At 39.7% G+C, this 27,281-nt stretch overlaps 1 protein-coding gene across 1 annotated transcript in view; it reads right to left on the bottom strand.

The window, feature by feature from the left end:
* AFF2 (ALF transcription elongation factor 2) overlaps positions 1 to 27,281 on the bottom strand; it is a 526,427-nt gene that overhangs the window by 326,513 nt on the left and 172,633 nt on the right. The window contains exon 3 of the mRNA XM_065915233.1: positions 20,837 to 21,700. Within this exon, the coding sequence (XP_065771305.1) occupies positions 20,837 to 21,700 (864 nt within the window). The remainder of the gene's footprint in view (positions 1 to 20,836; positions 21,701 to 27,281) is intronic.

The raw sequence follows: 27,281 nt of genomic DNA on the forward strand, positions 1-27,281 counted from the left end.
CCCTCAGTAGAGGGGGAGACAAAGAGTCCCCAAAACCCGATGGAGCACATGACAGTCAACATCCAAATAGAAGGCTCATTTGAGAATTTGCTTATGTTAGGAATTCAGTGTGGGATTATATTTCTGTTAATTTTGTCCCATATACTCATTCTCTTTTACATATTGGGGATTCTTTTAAAGCACCAGTAGTTTGTTGACTGGTGGGACTAGAAAGAGGAGGGACAGCTCTTAATAAAATACCCTAAGTAAGCCCCAGGCCCCTGCTCTCAGCATTGTGAGAAGCAGCATGTGCCTGGCACTTGGCCATGGACTCATGTAACTTCGGTGATCTCATGTGATGCCTCAATACTATGAAGTAGGGGTCACTGTCCTTGCTTTATAGATGAGGAAACTGACACTCTGAGAGCTTGAGAAACCTGCCCCAATCACAGAACTAGAGGCGATGGAGCTGCTGTTCAAATATGGCTCTACCCTCCACCATTTTCCTCTATTATACCAAAGGTCTTCGTTTTGTACGCATGGATTCCTCAAAGGGTCCACAGACTGTTTTCAGGAAGTCTAACCAACGGTATGCACAACTGGGTATATGCTTTTGCCCCTTTTGTTGGATGGGGTAGCTAGATATTTCATCAGCTTCTCAAAAATGTCTTGCTGTTGTTGTTTAGTCACTCTGTCAGGCCCGACTCTTTGCAACCTCATGCCTAAGACCACACAAAACTGAGCTACCGTGACTTCACCCTAATGCTCCATAGGACCTGGTGCGCATGGCAGTACTTCTCTAGACCAGCCTGCACCCCTGCTTCCTCTGGCCTCCCATAGAACTCTGCATGTTCCCTGACATTTTACCTTGCTTTGTTACTTGAATATGAATCTCAGTTGCCTTGCTAGAAGTAAATTTCTGGAATGTAGGGCACAATCTTGTTTAACTTCGTCTCCCTCGAAGCCCCAGAACAGTCTTCTATACATAAGTGTGCCTTGACAAAGGTCAAATGAGGCTGATTTTGTGACTGGTTTGTTATCAAAACTGTTCTTACTTCTCTTCTTGCTCAATTCCCCTCACCCAGAAACCTCACCTCTTCAAATCCCAGCCTGCATTGTTGGCCAGTCTCAGGGCCTTCATCTTCAAGAAAGGCCTGCACGCAAAATACCCTGATATCTGTGCCTTGTTATCACACAACTGAATATACATGTTCTTCTGGCTACTGTCTAATTGCCTCAAATATACTATGGACTCATCCATTCTTCAGAGGCCTCATTAACTTATTCAGCACATGTTTAATGAGCACCTACTCTTTGCCAAGAACTCTGACTAGAATCGGCAAAAATCCAGTCATCTCTTCTTCTAACATCTTCAGATACCTGATAAAGATTGAAATTTCATTATGCATGTAGATGTGCCTGATACATAATAAATGAATGAATAACTATCCATCTTACCTTGAGATTGCTTTTGTTCTTCCTAGTAGTTCAGAACAGGCTCATTTTATTCCTTATATCTTTAGAAATATTGATTTGCTCTGAAACTAGTGTGCTTGTTCAGGATTATGGGATTTATTAAACTTAAAAACCACTTTCTAATTAATTTATAGAGTTAATAAAGTAATCATCTTCATATTTATATTTGAAATCCAGAGTCACATAAATGGCACTGAGAATCTTCAAATAAGCTGAAGTTACTGCCTCCTTGCCTTGGGGATGGAGGTGTCAAAACTGATAATTCTGTGACCTACAACCTTGGGATTTTACATGCCTAGGAAGGGAGGAGAGCAGGGGTGATGGAAACTTATTTTAAGAAGAATCAGAATAAGAAAAAGCAGTGTGGACTGTTCTAATGGAAATGTGTTTAGTTTGGCAAGGTGAGCGGGTAGTGGAGCTTCCACTCGGCATCACTAACACTTTAGCTGTCCAGGATGTTACCCAACCAACAGAAAAACTGAGGCCATTCATCTGGGACCTTATTCTGTCAGGGCCCTTCCATTTGTCAAGATTGTTATTTTTCAAATACTACACAAATGAATAATTAAAGAGAAGACTGAAAATACATATTAACAGTTTTCTTAAACCATGTTCTCAAGGCTTTTTTATTCCATTTAAATTTTAAAGGTAATTATATTGCCTACTGCCAAGAAAGTTAACACTAATTATTGCAATAAATAATGCTGTACAGGTTACATAGAAAATGCAAAGACAAAAATGCCTAATGGCTTATTCAAAACAGGAAGCACAACACTGTTATTTTGAGCTTGAAGTGCTATCTCCTCTTGATTTATGAAGATGCAATTTTTTAAAAACTTCTCTTGGTGAAGCTTCTTTTTCCCTATACCATTTGACTTCACTACAAGATTACCATTAAAAAATTAACAGTCATCTTTGCTAAGCAGTGATTAAGTGTAATTTTGGCTTGTTTTATTATATGACTTTTATGTGTATATTGTTATATGGTTTGGAGAGAAATATATTTATGTCTACCTATGTAAATCACATAAGGGATGATGTTGCAATTAAAATCCACAAGCTAAATCTATTATTATGTTTGTTCATAATTTATCTCCAACTCAATATGTATTTTAACGTGATAAAGCATTGCTATATAACACATGGTGATTTTTAACAGCAATTTGCATTAATTCTACTTAAGAGTTGAAACAGTAATAAGAAAATGTAGAAAATGCCTTTTTTGTGGTTTTGCCTGTATAGAAAGCACTGGCATTCAATCTTTCAATCTTCCCAAACTCTAAAGGCTAATTTCAGGAAGATTCAATAACACACTGCAGCTGCAATTTCATTTCTTTTCTTCCCAGAAGGTGAAATGAACATATTTATGTGGTAGGGATGCTGCTTCTTTCATAAGTCAAAATACAGAAGAAGCAAGATGTTGTTTTTTTTTTTTTTTTTCCCTATGGCTAATATATTTGCTGGAGTGTCCCAACTAAGGACTTTTATCCATAACTTTGAATTGTGGAAAGTGGCCAAGTGCCACTTTGCAGTTGATTATTTTTGATGCTCATGCTCTCATGTGAAGGTATCACCTGTGACTTTTAAGGACTTTCCCATTCCAGGGTGAGAAATGTGCAGCCTAAGAGCCAACTCATTTGAAAAGACCCTGATGCTGGGAAAGATTGAAGACAGGAGGAATTAACATATTTATGTGGATTAAAGGCAGGAGTAGAAGGGGACGACAGAGGATGAGATGGTTGGATGGCATCACCGACTCAATGGACATGAATTTGAGTAAATTCCAGGAGTTGGTGATGGACAGGGAGACCTGGCATGCTGCAGTTCATGGGGTCGCAAAGAGTCAGACACGACTGAGCGACTGAACTGAACTGAACTGAAGAGCCGACTAATGCAATTCTATTAAGCCAGTTGTCATTGTTGGCTTTGCAGACTCCTTCCAGCATCAAGAGTCTATAATTCTATAAACTGCGCCATTGTTCTTTAAGATGCTGATGGCTTTGTTCTTTGAACTTAATGTACTGAGTTACGAGTCTAGAGTTCAAGGCTCAGCTCTGTAAGTAGTCATGGTGTGGTCTTCGCTGAGACCTCTCACACCTGCTTTCCATGTTCTTCACTGCAAAATGTGAGGCTCTCAGCTCCCAACCTCTCCATGTTTAGAATAATTTCTGAACAGGGAAGTATCAAGAAGCTACAGAGAGAATTTCAAACAGTTGAGAAAAGGAGTGGATAAGCAAAATAAGGTAAATATATTATGAGTAATTCTCCAATAATTGAAAAACACAATTTTAATCCCAGTAACTATGAACTGCAAAAATGTTGTAAACTCAGTTCTATTCCTTTCTTCTGCCTCCACACCAGAAATTCATGATCTTAACTGAATGGCAATCTACCTGTCCACCAAATAAAAGCAAGGAAATGGAGTTGAACAATTTTCCAGGTAACAATTTGTACAGATGGTCAGTTATAATAATCCTACACCAAGTCTACCAGGGCTTCCCTGGTGCCTCAGATGGTAATGAATCTGCCTGCAATGAGGAGACCCAAGTTTGATCCGTGGGTTGGGAAGATCCTCTGGAGAAGGGAATGGCTACCCACTCCACTATTCTTACCTGGAGAATTCCATGGACAGAGGAGCCCGGTGGGCTACAGTCCATGGGGTCACAAAGAGCTGGACACAACTGAGTGACTAACACTTTCACTTTCAAGTCTGCCAAAAACAAAAGATGTGCTTTATTACTAAAGATTATATCTTAGAGTAGGGGTATATCTTAGAGCGGGGAGGATGGTGTAGAGTTGGAAGTTAACCCCAACTCTCTATTTGAAGCAGATGCCCTGTGTAGACAACCTGAGTCTAAAGGAAAAAAAAAAACTCAGGGAAGATCATAGCAAAGACCACAGCTACTACTACAAGAGAAATGCAACTGGTAATGTGCTCATTTGACTTCCAAAAATTACAAAATACAAAACATAATTTAATATTTAATATACTCCATAACTTATAGGAAAATTCACTTCTTTTCTGTGATTTCTAAGAAAGTACTCAGCATATTTTCCTATGCTCTCTAAAGTACTAATAAAATCTTTCTGAGTTATTAATTTTAAGTGGTGAATCAAAAAAGGCCACTTATAGGAAATAAATCCTTCATTGGAGCATAAGAAAATAATCATGATTTTTCATACAAAGCTTTGAACAAGCAGCACTGTGCAAACATTAATCAAATATCATGACATTCAAAGTCTATAATATCATGACAGCATGACAATAAAAGAGAGGAAAGAAGAAGCTTTTCTGCTTTGTGAAGATTTGGGTGTCAAAGAAAAGAATCTTAGATAATGGTATTTACCAGCCATTGGTTGCCCTAGCAAGAAATCCAAGTCATTTTAGATCCTCTCAGTGGGCTTCCTCTCAATGGCCCATAATTAGTCACCAAATCTCATCAAATCAACTCTCATCTCATCAAATCTGCTTCATTGACTATGTTAAAGCCTTTGACTGTGTGGATCACAAGAAACTGTGGAAAATTCTTCAAGAGATGGGAACACTGGACCACCTTACCTGCCTCCTGAGAAATCTGTATGAAGGTCAAGAAGCAACAGTTAGAACTGGACATGGAACAACAGACTGGTTCCAAATAGGAAAAGGAGTACGTCAAGGCTGTATGTTGTCACCCTGCTTATTTAACTTATATGCAGAGTACACCATGCAAAATTCTGGGCTGGATGAAGCACAAGCTGGAATCAGGATTGCCAGGAGAAATATCAATAACCTCAGATATGCAGATGACACCACCCTTATGGCAGAAAGTGAAGAGGAACGAAAGAGCCTCTTGATGAAAGTGAAAGAGGAGAGTAAAAAGTTGGCTTAAAGCTCAACATTCAGAAAACTACGATCATGGCATCCGGTCCCATCACTTCATGGCAAATAGATGGGGAAACAATGGAAATAGTGAGGGACTTTATTTTCCTGGGCTCCAAAATCACTGCAGATGGTGACTGCAACCATGAAATTAAAAGGTGCTTGCTCCTTGGAAGAAAAGCTATGAGCAACCTAGACAGCATATTAAAAAGCAGAGACAACACTTTGCCAACAATGGTCCATCTAGTCAAAGCTATGGCTTTTCCAGTAGCCATGTGTGGATGTGAGAGTTGGACCATAAAGAAGGCTTAGCACTGAATAATTGATGCTTCTGAACTGTGGCATTGGAGAAGACGCTTGAGAGTCCCTTGGACTGCAAGGAGATCCAACCAGTCCATCCTAAAGGAAATCAGTACTGAACTTCATTGGAAGGACTGATGCTGAAGCTGACACTCCAATCCTTTGGCCACCTGATGCGAAGAACAGACTCATTGGAAAAGACCTTGATGCTGGAAAAGATTGAAGGCAGGAGGAGAAGGGGACGACAGAGAATGAGATGGTTGGATAGCATCACTGATTTGACGGACATGAGTCTGAGAGTTGGTGATGGACAGGGAAGCCTGGTGTGCTGCATTCCATGGGGTTGCAAAGAGTCAGACATGACTGAACGACTGAACTAAAACTGAATTAGTCACCAAATCTCATCAAATTAACCTTTAAAATCTATCTCAGGGCTTCCCTGGTGGTCCAGTGGTTAAGAATCCACTTTCCAGTATGAGTTTGATTCCTGGTTGGGGAGCTAAGATCCCACCTGCCTTGCCCACATGCCTCACAGTTAAAGAAACAAAACATAAAACAGAAACAATATTGCAGCAAATTCAATAAAGACTTTAAAAATGGTTCACATAAAAAAAAATCTATCTCAAAATTGGCTCTAATTCAAACTGCTAGAATTTCTGGCCTGGAATATTTCAACAGCCTGCTCAGTGTCTTTCTGCCTCAAACCTTATAAGCCCTATCACACTGACCACCCCTTTCCCCCATTCCCCAGCTAATTCCCCCACCAGCGTGACTCTTCTAGAACATTATCTGCTGTACTTGTAGCACTCAAACTCCTCACCTAGAGCTGATATCAAGATCCTGATCTTCCCAAGCAATATCCCCTCCTAACTCCCCAAACACAGCTTATTGTTTTGTGTCTCATGAATCCCAGTAGTCAATGGGCCCACTTATAACTCGATGTGGGCTTACATGGTAGGAAATGCCCGTACAGCCACTTCTTCACCAAGAGAACTTCTAATTACACTGCAAGTTACTTCCTCCTTTAAGAAGCTTTCCTAAACATTTCAGACACCCTTAGTCGCTCTCTCCACTCCCACAGAATACTGAACAACCATCTATTAATATTATATTTCACTGTGATTTTTCTGCTTTTGTGTTCATATTCCCTGACTTAAGCTACTTAAGATCAAGCAACATGTCTTCAGCATTTCAGTCTTCCAGCTCTTAGCACAGTGGGAAGAACACAATGAATAAATCAAATCAATCAAGAAGATATGAGGTCTTACAGGCATTCTCTTCTAATGGGTCTTTCCAACAATAGATATAATAATATTTTCAGATTTAAATCATCCCAATTCATAACATCAGGCTGAATGTGAACAACTTGAAACATTACACTGTTGTTTATATGTTTGTCCTCGGGCCAGGTTTTGGACTTGTATATCCAACAAAACTATTTTCTTTGAGACTTATTTCAGGTGGATTGTGGATTGTGGATTCAGACTTAGCTTTCTCATATGGGTCCCTTTTACCCATCAATCTTGCCTGGGAAGGGATATTACATCTTCCCATTTTCCCAAGGATCCTGAGGCCACATTTGTTCAAATACGTATCATAGAGCCGCAGAGATGTCGTTTAGGTGTCTCAACACAAAGGACAGACCATATGACAAGACTCCACTCAGGGGAGCAACCTGGTCTTCATTCCCAGCAGGTGTCCAGGAGGGCATATCTGGATGTCCCTTGGGAAGCCGGCTTCCCCAGTAAGTTTGCATCAAGATCTGAATGAACAGGAGATGCTGACAAGCAGAGGAAGGTCTGACATAAAGCCAGGGTCATCTCCTTAACCAGTTTCAGTAGTCATCAGTCCCATTGTAGCCTATGTGAATGATGATGCCTAAAACTGCAAGATGGCAGCTACTTCTCCCATTGCCAACCTAGTTAATGAAATTGCAAAACAGTTGTAACATTCTTCAATGATACAGTCTTTAAGCAGTGGGCTATCAAGATTCATTTCATTTGGCTAAGATACGATATCTTTTTTTTCCCATGCATCTTAGATTGAAGCTTTAGCTCAACCTCATTTCACCTCTGAAACCTCAACAGAATAGATCCTTTCTCCTATTATTTCTTCATTCCAAGTTACCTCAAAACTTAGACACTGTACTGCCTTGGAGGATGGGCAAAAACTTCATGAAGTACCAAGAAAGTCATCATTCTCTATCTAGCCTTCTCTTCTCAGAATTCCACTGGCTTTCTGTGGTTCCCCCAGAGAGACACACAGACAATGGCACATGCATATGTACACATGCATACACAATACCCCCATATGCCAGTTACAAAAAGTCTAAGAGGCTTCCACCAGCCTTTTCACTCCATTTAACCCAAATTCTCAGGCTGTGCCAGAGGACTTGCTATTCCTAGAAACTTGGAAATCCCTCCCACCCCACATCCAAGTCAAATACACACTTCAATCCTCTCAATCCATAAGGGATACCAGAATCCTAATTGTGTTTATACTAGGTTCTTCTCCCTAGACAAAATGACAGGATCAGCTTCCTTTTAGTGGTTATCTCTAAGATCATCTCTGCTTCCTATGATTCTGAGCCCAGACTGGGCACACAAATGGTCCCCTGCCCTAGGAGTTGAGCCATTCCAATTCTAAGAAAGTAAAAGATCAAATGCCCTTCATCCCATGAGTCAATAAGTAAAGAGAATCCCACTGAACAGAGATGTGATTTGTGGTGTGAAGACTATAATCCTGGGTATCAAGCCTTCTTCTCCATCTGCTTATAAGCCTGAGGGAGCCTCTCTTTCACTGGCAGGTCCTACCCCCACTATCAACACACCTCTCTTGACTCTAGGATTCTGCAAGTTGCACAACTGACCTTCCTTTCCTCTCTACTCAAAGCCATCTTCCTACTGATGACAAGTAGAGCAAGCCAATGTTTTTTGTCTGAAGCTTTGTCTTGATCTAGGCCAGAAGTCAGCACACTGCATTGCAAGTCAAATGCAGCCAACCACCTGTGTTTTTTGTATGGCTCACAGGCTAAGAATCGTTTCTACACTGCAAGATGGTTGAAAGAAATCAAAAGGATATTTTGTGGCACATGAAAATAGAGGATATTTGAGTTTTGGTATTCACATATAAAATTTTATTGGCATATAGCCTTGCCCTTTCACTGATGTATTGTCTATGTCTGTTCTCATGCCACAGTGACACAGTTGAGGATATGCCTCAGACTGTATGGCCTACATGACTGAAAATATTTACTTCATGGAAAAAAATTGTCCACCTAAGCTCAAGTTCATAATCAAGGCAACTGCATTGATAATTTTTTTTTCTTTCTCTATTACTTAATTAGAAAGAAACATTATAGCTACTATTCTAAAGGATTTTTAAAAATCACTTCTCCACCACTGGATTTAACAGTGTATCCAGAGTCAAATTTAAGAGCTTAAAGAGAATCTGGCTCAGAACCTTTAAAGACTAAACCTGATTTTAGTTGTGAGGTGTGGAAGCCCACCTCCCTCTTATGGACCGGCTAAGGTTTTTCATAGTGAACTCTGCTGGCCCCCCTCCATCTTCAGTTTAGGAAATGTGAAGGATTACAGTTCTCATAGTGGGTTGACTGAAGGCCCCCTACAACTCATGTCTACCTAGAACCTCAGACTGTAACACTATTTGGAAATATGGGCTTTGCAGATGTAATTAGTTAAGGATCTAGACATGAAGTCATCTTGGATACAGAGTGGGCCCTACAGCCAATTACTGCTGCCCTTATAAGAAAAGGAGAGGGCACAGAGAGACATACAGAGAAGAAGGCCATGTGGAGACAAAGGCGGAGAGTGGAATGATGCAGCTACAAGCCAAGGAATGCCTGGGGCCACCAGAAACTGGAAAAGGCTAGGAAGGATCCTGTTCTAGAACCTTTGGAGAGTGCTCAACCCTGCCAATATCTTTTTGGATTTCTAGCCTCCATAACTGTGAAAGGATAACTTCTGGTGTTTTAACCTGCCCAATTTATGATACATTTGTTAGACCACATATGGAAAACTAATATTGTGTTGGCTAAAAATTTAATTTGCATTTTTCTAACATCCTCTGGAAAATTCTGAATAAACTTTTTGGCTAGCCCAATATATCTCCCATTTCCAGAATATGGTAAAAATTTCAAAGACCTTCCACAACTATTTAGTTCACGGATTATCAGTGATTTTCTGAGTAGGCAGTGTATGGATTCCCTGTCCTCTTTTGCTAAGGTACAGGGAGACTTACCCATTCAACATGTAGATAAAAGTGAGGGAGACTTCCTATTCCTTGCTGACTACTCTTGGAATTCAATGATCTATAAGTTTTTCCCATTACTGTACTCAGGGTGGGGCTCAAACATTTGAGATACATTTGTTCCTTCTATAACAATTATTTACATGCCCACTTTTAATTGACCCTTCATTCACATTTAAGGTTTATCTAGAATATAGTTGTTTCAGCTGCAGAAATCCAGATTTTAGCTCTGTTGTCTGAGCATTCTGCTAAAATCATCCTACCAAATAGACAAAAACCAAAGCTTTATGAACCAAGAAAAGGTCCTCTAACAAGTTGTGTCATATGTTACTCATTGAGGAATATTGCAAAAACACTACTTCTCACCATATTTGTAAACCAAAAACACGTGAGTGTAACCTGTACTACCATAGGGAAAATTGCTCTGTTGGAAGGTTTGGCCCCTGACTTTTGAAATATGAACCCATCAGGGGAATTTCAACCTAAGCTGGATTCAGCTCATTATTCTCTTGCCCCTCATGTGCTATTAGAGAAGCTAATTTTAGAAAATTAATCCATACACATAAAGTAGCACACTTGACACCAAATAGCAACATGGAGATGGCACTAGTGACCTGGGTTCTTGTCCCAGCATTGCCATTTGCTGACTGAGTGATTTTAGGTTAGTAATCCTTAGTCTCTCTGAGTCTACATGTCTGCCCTTGTGAAAAGAGAATGATGGTAATCCCAGGCTCTGTGAGAATCCAGTCAAAGTAGGATGACTGGGGTTTGGGGAAATGGGGAGATATTGGTAAAGGGGTACAAAATTTCAGTGATGCTGGATGAATAAATTCTAGACACAACATACAGCATGGTGACTCTAGTTAATAGTACCGTATTGTACACCTGAAATTTGCTAAGAGGGTAGATCTTAAGTATTCTCACCACACGCACACACACACAAAATGGTAGCTGTGTGAAGTGATGGATATGTTCATTAGCATTATTGTAGAGGTTATTTTACATTGTTTATGTATATCAAAACATCAAGCTGTACACCATAAACATGTACAATCATTAGTTGTCAACTATACCTCAATAAAGCTAGAAAAAATTATATGAAAACAATTGTAAATTCTAGGTATAAAAGGCAATGGATTTTTGTTATTGTCACCTATATTATAAACTCTATTCAGTAATCAAAGCATAGCACTTTTTTAAAAGATAGTTAATTAAAGATCATTTGCTTTCATGTCAATTAAAAAATGCTTAAGAGACTTACAATAGCCATAAAGACTTTTATAACTCCTCTCTAAAACCCTTCACATTCACTATTTGGCATGAATCAATATGGTTATCTACCTGTCAATTTTTCTTATTCTTGAACACAGAATGTGAGCAGTCTGTTTTTTATGACTGACTCAGAATGTACTAAGCTAATCGATATATCCGGTGATAACAGGGTGATTTGGAACACACGGAACAAAAGCTTATCACTTTACTGCATACTGAATCTGTCAAAATATTTTCCTAGAAGTAATGTGAAAATAGAAGTTCTCCATCTTTCATTATGTTAGTGCGTGGTGACAAAAGGATTAGGAGGCTATTTCCTGAGTTCACAGCTTGGTGTTTTCCAGTGAAATGCAGCCTATAGTTGTTTTATTATTTTTTTTCTTTAAAAAACATGAGTTGAAATATACTAATAATCCAGGAGGAATTGGCATCCAACCGCAAAAGAAGACCCAGTTCTTGTTTGCCTGTATTGGCATAGTCTTCAAAATCTCCCAAGTGTTCTGAAGGGTGGTAGTGAGCTGCAGGCAGGCAGGCCTCACACCCTCCATGTCATTCTGAGGCACATGCTCTTAGAGGGTAGGCGGGAGGGAGGCAATGGCTGAAGGAATTTACAAACAAGGTGGCCTTCACCTTAACCACAAAGGGGAAGCACATCCTAAGAGATGTACGGCTAGAAGAAACTTCACAGATGAGCTAATCTAAACACCCCCAATAACAAGAGGCCTACACTGGTCAAACCACTCAAGTTCACCAAGCAAGTCCAGACTAGAAGTGGAACCACAACTCAGCAGACTTCATTCAAAATATACTTTGTAATACACCACACATTCACCCACATAAGACTTACTTCCAGTTAGCTCACAAAGAATTAATAAAATTACTAATAAATCGTGATGTTTTAACAATGTATCATTATTAGTGATGATTTAAATTGGCATAGTATAAAAATTAAAGGGTCTTTTTTCAGATTAAGAATAAATCAATCTTTCCAACTGAAAAAAAAATGTTCAGAGTGACAAGGAATTTACAAGCACAGAACTCCAAGATCATTGCATTGAACCAAATCATTGAAATTAATTTTAAAAAATTGGCATGTTGAAACAGCTGACTTGGTTCTGGGATGCTGATGGTGGAGTCACATACAGCTTTAGAAAAGAAATACATATATATATATTTATATGTTATATTATATATATATTTATATGTTATATTATATATATATAAAGAACAGGACTTGTATATATTTATATATATTTAGATTATATATATATATATTTAGATTAGCTTTATATATATTTAGATTAGCTCATCTGTGATGTTTCTTTATATATATATATAAAGAAGAGGACTTGAGGAAATGAGAAGGAAAGAAAGAGAGAGTCAGGTATTTACATAATCTATACGAAGCCAAGGTTGAGCTCTCTTCCTGAGTTTGGCTAGAGAGAATGAAGGGAGAGGGGCTAACAGAGGACAAGGAAGAAGAGTGGTTTAAACCAACATTTCAGCACAACTTTAGAGACTCCAGAAAGTACGTGAGGAAACTGACGCCAACAGAGCAAGAAATGTGATGTGCTTTCGGGTAATGGAATGGAGAACACAGTAGCTCAGAAATTACTGCTCGAGTCGGTGACAGTGACTGGCCTGAGAGTTCCTAGGTTAGCCCCCATGAAGCCACTGGGATAATGGAGCTTCAAGTCCAGAATCATAGTCTGGATGCCACATTGCCCAGGCATTCAAGACACTACCAACTCTGGCTTTTTGAGCTCTGTCACACTCTGGTCCAAACCCGCAGTTGCAGACACAGCAGTCTATCATCAGAATATACCTCGCATGTTCTTGTCTTTTATTTTACCTGCAAGACTCTCCACCCATCACTCATTTGCATACATGTGAACTGATTTGCCCTCCAGATTCCTTTTCACCTATTGTGATTCCACCCAGTATTCAAGGTCAAGTTCAAAATCTATCTTGCTTTGTAAACTTGTATCTTTTTTTTAGATTCCGCATATAAGTGACATCATATAATATTTGTCTTTCTGTCTGACATCACTAAAAAGAAAGACTCACAGACTTTGAAAACATTTATGGTTACCAAAGGGGAAAGGAAGAGTAAGGAAAACTTAGGATCTTGGTATTACCATATAGACACTGCTGCTGCTGCTGGTAAGTCGCTTAAGTTGTGTCTGACTCTGTGCGACCCCATAGACGGCAGCCTCAGGCTCTTCCGTCCCTGGGATTCTCCAGGCAAGAACACTGGAGTGGATTGCCATTTTCTTTTCCAATGCATGAAAGTGAAAAGTGAAAGTGAAGTAACTCAGTCGTGTCCAACTCCTCGCAACCCCATGGACTGCAGCCTACCAGGCTCCTCCGTCCATGAGATTTTCCAGGCAAGAGTACTGGAGTGGGTTGCCATTGTCTTCTCCACATATAGACACTACCATATATTTAAAAAAATGATAATCAACAAGGACTTACTGTATAGCAATATTCTGTAATACTGTATAGCAATATTCTGTAATAGGAATATAAGGGGAAAGAATCTGTAAAAGAATAGAGGCATATATATATATATAACTGAATATATATATATATATATATATATATATATATATATATATATATAACTGAATCACTTTTTTTCAGGCTGTACACCTGAAACTAGCACAACATTATAAATCAACTATACTCCAATATAAAATAAAAAATTAAACTAAAACCTCTATCTTGCATTCCAGTGCACCAGCCCTGAGCACTTGTCTGGTGCATCCAACCTGGGCTGGTGATCTGTTTCACCCTTGATAGTATACTTGTTTCAATGCTGTTCTCTCAGAACATCCCACCCTCGCCTTCTCCCACAGAGTCTAAAAGTCTGTTCTGTACATCTGTGTCTCTTTTTCTGTTTTGCATATAGGGTTATCGTTACCATCTTTTTAAATTCCAACCTTCCAGGGTTACTTCTATGCATCACTTTCTGGTGAGACAGCTTTATGATTGTGAAGAGGCTCTCAGCCACCCCTTCCCAAAACACCTTTTTGAATCACTGAAATATGACAGTCTTAAATTAAATCCTCTCCTAGCAGCTCTGACCTCTTCATCACAAAGAATGTGAGGCTCCAAGTCCTACTTCCATTATTGACTATTCTTTTCAGATGCTCAGTGAAGGCCACTTCATTCAGCTTAGGGGGACACTAAAGTTGAGGGGCGCGGCAGATAAAGAGGTGTGGTAAGGAAAAGGAATTTTAATCCCAATGAGATCAAGCAATTGGAAGAGTTAGTCCAAAGCATAAAGAAAAAGCAACCGCTAGAAAATGGACTGGCAGAGAATATACAAAGCTTTCTGGTTGCTATACTTCAATGGAATAAATCTGAAGGTCAAGGTCTCTGCTGGCACCCTTGATATGTGGGGCCTTTCCAAGGTGTCTCCATTTATTACCAATGAGGTGGGAATTACACCAGTTACAGTCTTAGACTGAATACTATCTTATTTCCATATGAACGGACAAAGAAATAAATTCGCAATGTATATCAAGTAAAGAAATGCTTAGCATGACTTGCACACAGCAGCTGAATGGCCTTCCATTTTTTGAAGGATCTGCCTCAATGGTTTCTGTGTAGCTGCTTGGATGCAACCAGTAAACGAATGGTAAGTTCCCAGCATTCTCTATAGTTCTCACACAAGGGACCTGAGCTTCCTATTCACTTATAAGAAATAAAGCTAATTACACCCCAGTGTTCACTGCATCTGATATAAAACAAGGCAAGCACAGTCACAACTGTGAGCAATAACTTTTCAGCTGGTTGACAAAGCTAGCCACTATAATAAGCTAAAGCCAAATCCTATTATTCATATCAGTTTCATTGAACTTTTCTAAAGGCTCCTAATTTGGAGGCAATTGGAGCCTCAGATAGATTTAGGTCAAAGCCAAGAGTACCTTTGAGGGCAAATGATCCTTTATGGTGATGACACTCTACACATTCTTACTGTACTTCTGAAAGCCTATTGAGCTAGGATGAAAATGCTTAATATGTCATTGATCCTTCCATTTGCTTGGAATTATTTACTTCCCAAAAGACACTAATAACACATTGCACCAAAACGCAAAACTATCTACACCAGAAAAAAGTTTTAATCCTAATGAAAAAATAAGCAAAACATCTGTAATGAAACCAGGTATAACGTTGCATTTATTAGCAAATTCATTTCCTAATAAAACACCACCTGCAAGCAACCCTCAGTTTCCACTTGATATAAATAGGTCTTTTACTATTTTCAGATGCAGTTCCCCAAAAATTCTTCTAAGTGCAACTGCAGAACAGTTATTTTATTTTTCTTCTGGTTGCCTGGAATGATAATAGATTGTTTTTAAATATGTCATTTCTTTAAAAAGCATGATTCAATTGAAATGCTGACCTTTGGCAATAAAGTTGGTTGGATTTTATTAGTATTTATTAATATCCTTATTATCAATACAGAAATTATAAGAAGGAAGGAAACTCAAGGATGGGAACTAAAGTGTCCCCATTATGTACATAAGCATAGACACAGCAACAAATATGAGCACACACACATGTACATTTAATTCAAGTAATTGTTTCTGGTCTCTCAACACACTAATATCATCATATCTGCTTATTTGGATATCTTAGAATGTCTCTTTTTCCTGATTATTCAACCCTTTACTCCACCCGAATGCACTTCACAAACACACATCAGCCTCCTATGTCTCCAGCCAGGGAAAGAGCTCGGAAAACTCAAAGAAATCTCATAACCTCTCTATGGACAAGCTTTTTTAGTAATAATTCAAAATAATGCTACAAGTCATCGAAGATGGCTACTTTGACTAGAGACTCAGAACCTCACGCTTAGATCTCTTGGCGCCAGGGACTGGGGCTGAATTCTAATGGTAAGTGCTTTTGAAAAGTGCATCAAGATTTAATAGGATGAATTTCCAGACTTGGTCAGAGTTTTAGCCACATCAATTCCATTAGGTTCAAAGCTCCATAAGGCCCCACCCTGTCTATATTGCTGCCCATGTTTTAATCTACACTCTTCTAAATTGTCTCTTAGGCTAGCTAACTTCTCATTCTCTTTCTGCCTATTTTTGGTTTCCATGTTGCCCTTAAGGCCTGTATATTCTCCTAACCTTAGGGGCCCAAACTTTTATCCAGCCCTCCCTCAAGTCCTTCCTTGAGAACCATATTTTATAAGTACTTTCTTCACTGATCTCTTATCATGACTTCATTGCACCTGACGCATTTTTCAGACAAGTCTCTACCATAGTCTGTTTGTACCATCACCAAATGCTGTATGCACATAGGCTGCTCCTGGGTCATCATCTCTAGAGCTGATGACAGCTCAGACTCTCTTTGGAAAGGTACATCTAGTTGGTGTACCTGAGCACTGAGCGAAAGCACCAAGTTTCTTCCATATCTGGGATAACTGTGTTGTGAATGTGTAAGAGAGAAGATTACACTGGAGTGGATCTCACTGGTTCCGTGACCTCTCGTTCTGTCAATGAGGTGTCGATACAAGATGCCAGATTTCTTGATGGGCCAGTGCTCTTATTTCCAAACTAGTCCTTAGTTATGAAACTGTCATGTAAAGAGGGGACAGCAGCAGATACCAGGACAAGAGAAGGGGCAAGAATGATGGCCCAGCCTCCCATTAGATGCCCCTTCTTTCAAAGTAGGTTTCTTTCTGCCTTTTAAGTATCACACCCCTGTATTAAGTCATCCAGGGAAAATGAGGATTAGGATTTCCAAATGACCATGCAGGACAAGAGCAAAGTGAGGCACAGGTAGACTGGGTGAAACTAAGGTAATATATCTGAGGATGAATTTTCTAGCGATAGTTTACCTTTGTTTGCATTATTTGATTAACATTGTGGTTTAGAAAACATAATCAAGTAACCATTTTTGAAGTTCATTCATTCAACAAACATTTACTGAGTACGTACTATGTGCTAGGCGTTTGCTAGGCACTTGGGATACAGAAAAGATATGAGACATTCCCTGTCCTCAGGGAGCCCACAGTCTAATAGAAGAGACAGAAACATAAATGAATAACTACAATACAATGAGAGAAGGGCCAAATTATATAGAAGTTGCTTGGGTGAGCCCAGAGAAAGGAGCTTGTCCTTAAGTCTGGTGGCATCAGTGAAGTGTTTATGGAGAGAGTGATGACCAAGTACACTTGAAGGAGAAACAAGACTTCACCGGGAAGATTGAGGAGCAGAGGGAGAGACAGTCTAGGTTGAGTAGAGAGCAGGCACAGAAGCAAAGAAATGTGACAAAGCATGCCTTGATGGGGAGCCACAGGTCAATCCGCATAGCTGAGATCTCATCTTCATATGATGAAGTGGTGAGATATGAGGTCGGGTACGGAGTATGAAATCACAGAGTGAAGAGCACTGAATGTGGGACTAAGAAATTGGACTTTTTCCTGGAAACCATGAGAAGGCATGAAAGACTCCAAGGGAGGGAGTCACATGGTCAGATCTGCCCATCAGATCAGCTTGAATGGAGGATAGTTTGAAAGAGAGGTGGGGCTAGAGGGAGGGACACCAGACAGGAGGTGGCCTAGGCAAGAGATACTCATGGGAGCTTGGAAGGCAGTGAGGGTGAAGAGGTGACAGACTGGAGATATACTTGACAAGACGTGATGAGGGATGAGAAAACCTTCCTCAGTCATCAGTACAAAGTAATAGAAGAAAACAATAGAATGTCTAAGACTAAAGATCTCTTCAAGAAAATTAGAGATACCAAGAGAATATTTCATGCAAAGATGGGCTCAATAAAGGATAGAAATGGTATGGACCTAACAGAAGCAGAGGATATTAAGAAGAGGTGGCAAGAATACACAGAAGAACTGAACAAAAAAGATCTTCACGACCCAGATAATCACGATGGTATGATCACTCACCTAGAGCCAGACATTCTGGAATGTGAAGTCAAGTGGGCCTTAGAAAGCATCACTACGAACAAAGCTGGTGGAGGTGATGGAATTCCAGTTGAGCTATTTCAAATCCTAAAAGATGATGCTGTGAAAGTGCTGTACTCAATAAGCCAGCAAATTTGGAAAACTCTGCAGTGGCCACAGGACTGGGAAAGGTCAGTTTTCATTCCAATCCCTAAGAAAGGCAATGCCAAAAAATCTTCAAACTAGTGCATAATTGCACTAATCCCACATGCTAGTAAAGTAATGTTCAAAACTCTCCAAGCCAGGCTTCAGCAATACATGAACCATGAACTTCCACATGTTTAAGCTGGTTTTAGAAAAGGCAGAGGAACCAGAGATCAAATAGCTGGACAGAAAAGCAAGAGAGTTCCAGAAAAACATCTATTTCTACTGTATTGACTGTGCCAAAGCCTTTGACTGTGTGGATCACAATAAGCTGTGGAAAATCCTGAAAGATGGGAATATCAGACCACCTGGCCTGCCTCTTGAGAAATCTGTATGCAGCTTAGGAAGCAACAGTTAGAACTGGACATGGAACAACAGACTGGTTCCAAATAGGAAAAGGAGTATGTCAAGGCTGTATGTTGTCACCCTGTTTATTTAACTTATATGCTGAGTACATCATGAGAAATGCTGGGCTGGATGAAGCACAAGCTAGAATCAAGATTGCCGGGAGAAATATCAATAACCTCAGATATGCAGATGACACCACTCTTATGGCAGAAAGTGAAGAAGAACTAAAGAGCCTATTGATGAAAGTGAAAGAGGAGAGTGGAAAAAGTTGGCTTAAAGCTCAACATTCAGGAATCTAAGATAATGGCATCCAGTCCCATCACTTCATGGCAAATATATGGGAAAACAGTGGCAGACTTTATATTTTGGGGCTCCAAAATCACTACAGATGGGGACTGCAGCCACGAAATTAAAAGATGCTTACTCCTTGGAAGGAAAGTTATGACCAACCTAGACAGCATATTAAAAAGCAGTGATATTACTTTGCCAACAAAGGTCCATCTAGTCAAGGCTATGGTTTTTCCAGTAGCCATGTATGGATGTGAGAGTTGGACTATAAAAAAAGCTGAGTGCCGAATAATAGATGCTTTTGAACTGTGATGTTCGAGAAGACTCTTGAGAGTCCCTTGGACTGCAAGGAGATCCAACCAGTCCATCCTGAAGGAAATCAGTCCTGAATGTTCATTGGAAAGACTGATGATGAAGCTGAAACTCCAATACTTTGGCCACCTGATGCAAAAATCTGACTCATTTGAAAAGACCCTGATGCTGGGAAAGATTGAAGGCGGGAGGAGAAGGGGACAAAAGAGGATGAAATTGTTGGATGGTATCACCGACCCAATGGACATGAGTTTGGGTAAACTCTGGGACTTGGTGATGGACAGGGAGGCCTGGCATACTGCAGTCCATGGGGTCGCAAAGAGTCAGACATGACTGAGTGACTGAACTGAACTAACTGAACTGATGACGGATGATGATACAAACAACAGAACTGTCTGAGAAATGAAGCAATACTCTAAACATGCATCCAGAAAATACAGCCAACAGCCCCAGTCCTCCCTCCCCTTAGGTTCTCATCATCCCATGCAATCAGAGCGTCTGTTGAGCATGAATAAAGGAAGAAGAGCTGGAGGGCACATAGGGTCAGACTTCTCTAATTCAGACACCACCAACTTGGACTCTGCGACAAATCAGACAGACTGTGACTCCTAGCAAGTGATAATTTCAACCTACTTTCTTCCTCTGTGTCTTTTCAAGCCTTTCGTCACCAGTAAAAGCAGAGGTTTCTTTCAGTCAAGTGCTTGAGGTGTAGTAGATAGCTGCTTACCTGGTGGCCTCTGAGGGGCACCCAATCTCTGCCCCCCACCCAGGGGCCATAAGACCTGGGATCCAATCACTAGTGATTCATTCCACTGGGAAAGGTTTTGGTCCCACTGGACTTCTCTTTTATAAGGTAATGCTTCCTGAGATAGGTAAAATGGTTAGTCATTCTAAACCCAGTGGGATTTTGGCTGAGGATCATGCTTTTGGTTTTGACAGAAGGGATCAAGGTAATACAAGAGGGTTAGGTAGGCACCTGGAGAAGGTGATGTAGAAAGTAAGACCGAGGGAAACGGAAGTTAATATTAAGGTCTTGCCAGGAAACAGCCCTGCAAGTGCTCAAGAAACTACAGTTCTTAAAGAATGCCTTCCACTTCTGGTTCCAGCAAATCACACTTGTACAACCTTGTACCTTAAGGAACTTCTGCATTTTATGTTTCTGATATGCTATCTGTTAGTGAAGGCCTAGGGTGACCCACTATCTTTTCATGTATCTCATCCTGCTTAAGACCAATGAAAATCTCCAATGTGATTCACTTATACGCAATATTACTACAAATACTGTCTCTGAAACTATTTTATAACTCCAACTTTTCATTCACTCTGACAGACCTTGTCTTTTATCATTCCAAATTATGGAGATTTACTGTATTTGCAGAGTGGAAATCAGTCAAGTCACAAGCGACAGAAGATCAAGACTCTGACCTTGAAGAGTCTCATCTACAGCTCTAGAAGGGTAAATAAGAACTGCTTGGGAAGCCTTGATTATAGACGTTAGAGCAATGAACTAAAAAATAAATAAATAAATAAGAAGAAAGGAAACAAAATAAAACTTTAAAAATTACTTACTTCACTTGTTAAAAAAATAAAATAAAATAAAAATTACTTACTTCACTTGTTTGAAGAATCGTGAACTTTGGCTGTTTAGTCTTTGAACTGGGTGCACTGGGCTTGCCATCCAAGAGTGATCCAAATGACAGATTCCCAAAGCTGTTGTCAAATTCAATTGAAGGTTTCAGTGTGGGAGAGATGTCCGGGGCCTGGTCCTGACCATCCATGGGTCGGACATAGGCGGTTGGTTTTTGCTGGCCCATGCTTGTTTTGCAGTAAAGCCCTGGTGGGAAGTTTTGAACCGAAAGGCCACTGCTGGGAGCTAATAGAGACGAGGCAACTAGGGGAGATCCAGGCGCTTGCACTGTAAATTCCGGTGCTTCTGGTGAGTTGGACTGATAGATTTCTTTGAAAGTATCCCCTCCACTGGACTTGAGAGTATTGTCTTCCTTTGCCAGTGGGTTTGATTCTTCAACTGCTCCAACTTGAGGCTGTTCAGCTGGGTAGACAAAGAAGTCTTCCAGTCTGGCTGGGGGCTGGTCTGGGGTCGGCGGCTGCATCTTGTTGGGCTGACTAGTGACTTGGCTGGCTGCTACAATGCTAGTGTTTTGACTATCTCGTGACCAGTCAGGTTTTGACTTTCGGTTGCTGTGTATTAGAGTTGAATTCAGTATCACGACAGAAGGTGGAGGCATTGGCGCTGAGGAGTGAGTGTTATCCTGCTGGTGCACTGGGACCATCCGGTGCTTTTGTTCTGGAAAAAAGCTGGGTTCATTTTTGTTGGTGGGAGTCTGGGGCATGGAATTCTTTGGGATTCCCACTAGATGATTCTGATTAGAATGGTTGGTTAGCAAATCCTTCATTTCATCATAGTTTCCCAGCGTGTTCTGGACTCGGTTCGCAAGTGCATCACCTTTGTTTGTCTAAAATAACAAAAAGATGGGGGTGGGAGGAGAGAGAATGAATAGGTTTGTGTTTCCTACTATTAATGTTTCAAACAGATGTCCTAAGTAGACTAGCATATAGGGTTCTTTAAAATTCTCATGCTGCCATATAATTTCATACTTTTCATGTGCTATGTAAGAAAAAAAAAATCAATAGCACTATTGAAAGAGCCTCTTGGAATGAACTGTGCAATGAATGTCTATATACTCCCTGGCCTGTTCTTAAATATGCTCATGGGGTGGGGGAGAGTTTTAAATTACGTTGCTTATGAATTTTATTAGCAAAATAACTTATTTTAGGTTCAATGAGTTGAACTGCTACATGCTACACTTTAACAACTTCCACTTACTGATCACTGGAATTATAATAGAATGTTCAATTTATATTTGTTCTTGACATATAACGTAGCCCTCTGTGCTACATTATACCATGAAAAACTCTTAGCCCATTGGATAAGGAAGTCAATTAAACTGTGCTATCATGACTGTGTTCAGTTTAGAAAAGGCATGGGCTTAAACAATAACAAATTGGGCCAACTTATGACTAAAGTGAATCCAATTCCTTTTAATCAAAGAATGTGTAAATTACTGGTGTCTGCCTACATATTCTGGGGACAACTATGTTTACATATTGGTGATTCATACTCATTTAATTTGAAATGGTGCAATTGTTCATCAACAGTGACTCAAGCTTGCCTGTGTCTTTTCAAAGGTTTAGAAAAATTTATTCAAGAATTTAAGCTGTTGTTTAAATTAAAACAAAGTTAAATTTTAAAGTGAGGCTGGCAACTACATCATTCTATGGACAACAACACCTATCAGAATGGTTGTGATTGATTTTTTAAATAATTAAGATTTCCATGAGCTTTTGTAACAGAAAAGAATAGCTTTCATAGCTAAAAAGGGGTGGAAAGCCACATACTTGGAAATGACTGTCAAAAGTTTGGCTCTTCATCTTTGAACATGACTTTTTAATATTCTCTTTGCCTGCCAAAGGTATTATCAAAACCAGCTGCCGAAGTCAGACAGGCAAAGGGCTTCTTTGTGCCTAGGCTGCACTACCATTGCAATGAAGGAAAGCTACTTGCATCCATGGAGCCATCTGGCAGCAGGGCCAGTGCATGGGGAAGACGCCCACCCTGGTAGCTTCCTTGTCCCAAGGGTCAGATGCATGTTCTCCATGCACAGAAGGGGGTGACCACCTCCCCATTAGTACAACCACCACTGGAGATTGATGTTTAACATATAAGGTTGCTTAAACACCCTTAACAGCTGTGTGGAGCCCAGTAGTGTGCCTATTCACACCTGACATCTCCCAGGCTAAACCTCAGATGTATCGCTGAGTGCTATTATCTGTAAGTGAAGATGGGAGAGTGTGTGAATAAATAGAGGGTGAAGAGCTGGAAATGAATGAAATCACCCAGGGAAAGGAAATGAGGAAGGAGAAGATCAGGCTCAGGAGGGAGCCTGTGGAACATCAACCTTTAAGAGACTAGGAGAAGACCATTCCCTTCTCCAGGGAATCTTCCCGACCCAGAGATTGAGCCTGGGTCTCCTGCATTGCAGGCAGATTCTTTAATATCTGAGCCATCATCACCAGGCTTAGGAGAAGAGGAGGAGCCAGCAAAGGATAATGAGAAAGAACAACCAGAGAGGAAATCAAGCTGAGAACCTTGGCCTCATTGTTAGCATAATCGCCACAGACTGTATAAAGTATTCAACACAGATCACGTGGTAAATCATATAGGACACTTTCAAAGAAATGAGGGCATGTAGAGAAATATGATTTCAAAGACTAAGGAAAAGTATGCAAAATGTATACTGAGGACTCTGATGGGAAATTTTAGAAATCAAATAAATACATGTCAGTTTCAGTTTTCTTATCCTCAAGAACATCTTATATTGCATCATATGCAACCTTGGTGCTGAAGAAGTGATTAAACAATTACAGTTCCAAATAATCTTTACCTGAATAATCGCTCCATTTTCAGAAGTGCATTTGAAAGTCATAATTTAATAAATAAAGGAATAAATCACTTTTATTCCCTGAAAGTCCCTAGGTTTATCAATTTTACAGGCAGAAGTTATCTTGCAGCTTAGGCAGGAATAAACACATTGTATACAGTGTTCTCCTTCAATGGAGTTGTACACGAACCAGCTAGGCAGTAGTAGCCAAATCCAGACTCTCTACTCAATCCCTAAATTCAGAACAAAGAGATTTCATCATTGTGAAGGCCCAGTAGAATTTGATGCAAGTTTTTAAACTTGCAGGGTTGTTCTGGTCCCTAAAATAGTTAACCTCTTATATCAGATGACTGCCTAAAAAATATTAATACCTGCTATCTTCAAAGATCTGACCCAACAAGGGGAAACAAGACCATTTTATTCCTCATTTTAAATGCTTTCATTTTTACTGTTTCCTTTAATGAATTAAGATAAGTTTCCTACATTAGGCAAAGAGAATTCTGTAACCTTTACCTTTTGGTCTTAGCTACCAGGAAGTTCAGTTATTGACCTCTCATTGAAAGTTCATTGAACTTTCCTTGAAAGACAGTTGTACTGGAATAAAAACTTTGCCCCCTGATGTCACAGAGAATGCCACAGTATCTCAAAGTTCTAAGAAGACATTCATTCTCTCTAGGCCAACATCATCAGGACTCAAGAATCTCAAGGCCCACTGGTTTGCAAGTAAGCTAGTCACATCCCTGTTCCTATTTTAGCAGTAAATAAAAGGGACATGTTCATGTTATCTTCAGTGGAGACATCCTGATTAGGTTCTAACATCTCTTCAGTTTATTGTTATACTGACCTGGGTTTCTGATGCACGCTTAGAACTTTTTTTTTCCATCTCCAGGTTTTAAAATATGATTGAAATTAGGAGAATTTCTCAGCTGGCCAATGTCTAAAACTGTTGTGTACATGACTAAAATTAGAAGAAAACTGAAAGTTCTCTGAATAAAATAGAAAATCCACCTCCTACTGTTCCAGGTCTACTATAGTCGTGATTTCTCTTCCAGCACAAAACTATGAGCTTTTCATCAAGACTAGAGACCACCTTTTATTCCTCATACCCTCAACACTTAGCACCATGTCTGGTGCATATGAGATCCTCAGCAAAATGCTGCTAAATTGAACAGAATCAAATAATAATTCATACCCTGTCTATATCAAAATAAAGGATTTGCAATGGCTTGGAGTCAAAGGTACATAAGTAGGAAAGCAAAAGTTAAGCTAATTTGGTTACTGTGATTGAATATCAGATTGAGCTGCTTGGTAGCTAAAGGCCAACAGGAAATTCTCATAGCATATAGATTTCTCTTGGTCTGATGGCAGGAAGCACATCCTAATTGATTAAATGAGACTCATGTTTGCTGGATACCAACAAGTGAAAAGGGATTCCTCTCACTGGTTTGGTTTGGATTGGTTACAAGAACCTTTGAAAAATAAAATAGGTCTCTTTTTCAGTACCAGTTTTTTACAAGAGATACAAAGATGTTTCTCATGTTTCCTTATGATGGCTAAAAAGCTAGAGCACTGCACTGCTAAAGTCTAACTCAGTGCATGTCTGCACGTGGAGTTAGAGGTCAGGCTCACAGCTCCAAGAGTGGGGCTTTCCCATGCACTAATGGCATAAGGGATGAAGCTGGGATAACCTGGGGGAGTGGAAGGAGGTCAACTCCCTTCAACTAGCTTCCTCACACAGCAATTTCAGAGGGACTTGTGACTGGAACTGCATAGCAGATAGTTCAAGGTTGACTTCACTGGCAACAGTTTGAGTTGCTGATTGATGGAAGATCCGTAACAGACGTGCTGTGGCTACAAGTAGCAATTACCAGGGTCATTCTTCAGACACACACTGGTAAATTTCAAACACTCAAGAGCCAGGGTTAGGCATGAAGGACACATAGACACACAGCCTCAAGAAGTTCACCACTCAACAACCTCAAAATAATTAACAGTATAGACCAGGTGGTTACCACTGGAGGTGGGTAACTGTCAACCAGTTTTTATATTTCTCAAGATGTCAAGGTGAGATTCACTGGATAGAAAATCCATTTATTTATATTTGCATGATGGATGCTCATTATACACCATAGCAACTTCTGGCTCACACTAAATCTTCTTCACTCTCCAGAGTCTTAGCAATCCTTTTAAGGAGCAAGGGATTCTTAGCAGTCCTGATTGCACATTATAAATATGACAAAAATGGAAATTTAGCCATTTCAATCAATTATAGGCTTCTTTCAATTTGGCCAGTTCTTTACTTCCCATTCTAGATAATTGACCGATACCTTAAAGGTAACCTCTGCAGCCATTATTTTCTAAGTAATCACAATTTCTCAATCATCAAGGAAATGCATTTCCAAGTATTTTCAGGCATAAATTACATGTCTGGTTTGTGGCTCATGACTAACAGCACTCCTTCATTTAAGCTTTTTGCCTCTCATTACTTTGAGAAATGCAGTTGCCTCAGTTTGCTTCTAATGTTATCTACAAATCAGTAGTATAATTTCATTGCAAGACTAATGTGTTAGGACCTTATGGTACCAGGGTATTTCTTTTTAATAAAAGTAGCAAAATAATTTAAGTTTTGGGGTTTATTTTTTTCTTTTATTTCATTATGGCTAATGTATGTGATTTAGTAATTCCTCTTTTTTCGAACTCTAATATTTTTACAATTAATCTTTCTAAGCTGTGAGTTGCTATTTCTTTCTCTAATTATAATAACCATGATACTTTGAATTTGTACAGCACATTACATATCTCAAAGCAAGGCTTCCCCTGGCTGTTTGGCTTGATTCTCACAACCACCATGTGAGTCGGCAGAGCCATTCTGGTCTAATCTACCTTCTACATGCCCTGACCCAAATGACCATGGATAAGCAACTTAACGTCTCTGCATCTCACTTTCTGCATTCTTGTTGATCTGTGAAGAGCTGTAAAATGTCAGTTGCTGTTGCTATTAACAGGTATCATTTTTTCTATCAGGTATTATTATTCACTTCAGAGACAAGGAAACTTTAGGTCAGAGAAATAAAGTTTCTTCCCCAAAGTCACACAGGGTAAGCTTATCGGGTCTTCTGACTTCCTGTCAGAGGGTAAACAGCTTCCTGTTACAGATAAAGAAGCACACTTATGGGGATATAAAGCTGCAGAGAAGCCACCTCACTTCCTGAGCTTTGAATTCCTCATGGGAAACATGAGGAAAATGTGTAGCCAGTTGCTGTAGGGACTAAAGAAGCATCTGTAGAAAGTTCTAGTACAGAGGAAGTACTTGGTACATGCCAGTTCCTTATCCTTCCTCATCTTTCCACACTAATTTACATATGTCAAATGGCTTCATATTTCTCAAGCACTTTTGAACACATCCTTTTCTGCAGCACAGTACAAACTCAGACTTGAAAGTTACTAATATAAATGACAAAAGCAGCCACAAAGGGATGTTACCCACCATCACCCCAATTAAGCATTCTTTCCACTCTGGGAGTAATAGAAGTGAAGCCAAGAAAGGACAGCAGTCCTAGGAACAGGTGCTCATTGGATAGTTTATGAACTACCA

Source organism: Muntiacus reevesi, chromosome X, assembly GCF_963930625.1.
Source record: "Muntiacus reevesi chromosome X, mMunRee1.1, whole genome shotgun sequence".
Taxonomy (NCBI): Eukaryota; Metazoa; Chordata; class Mammalia; order Artiodactyla; family Cervidae; genus Muntiacus; species Muntiacus reevesi.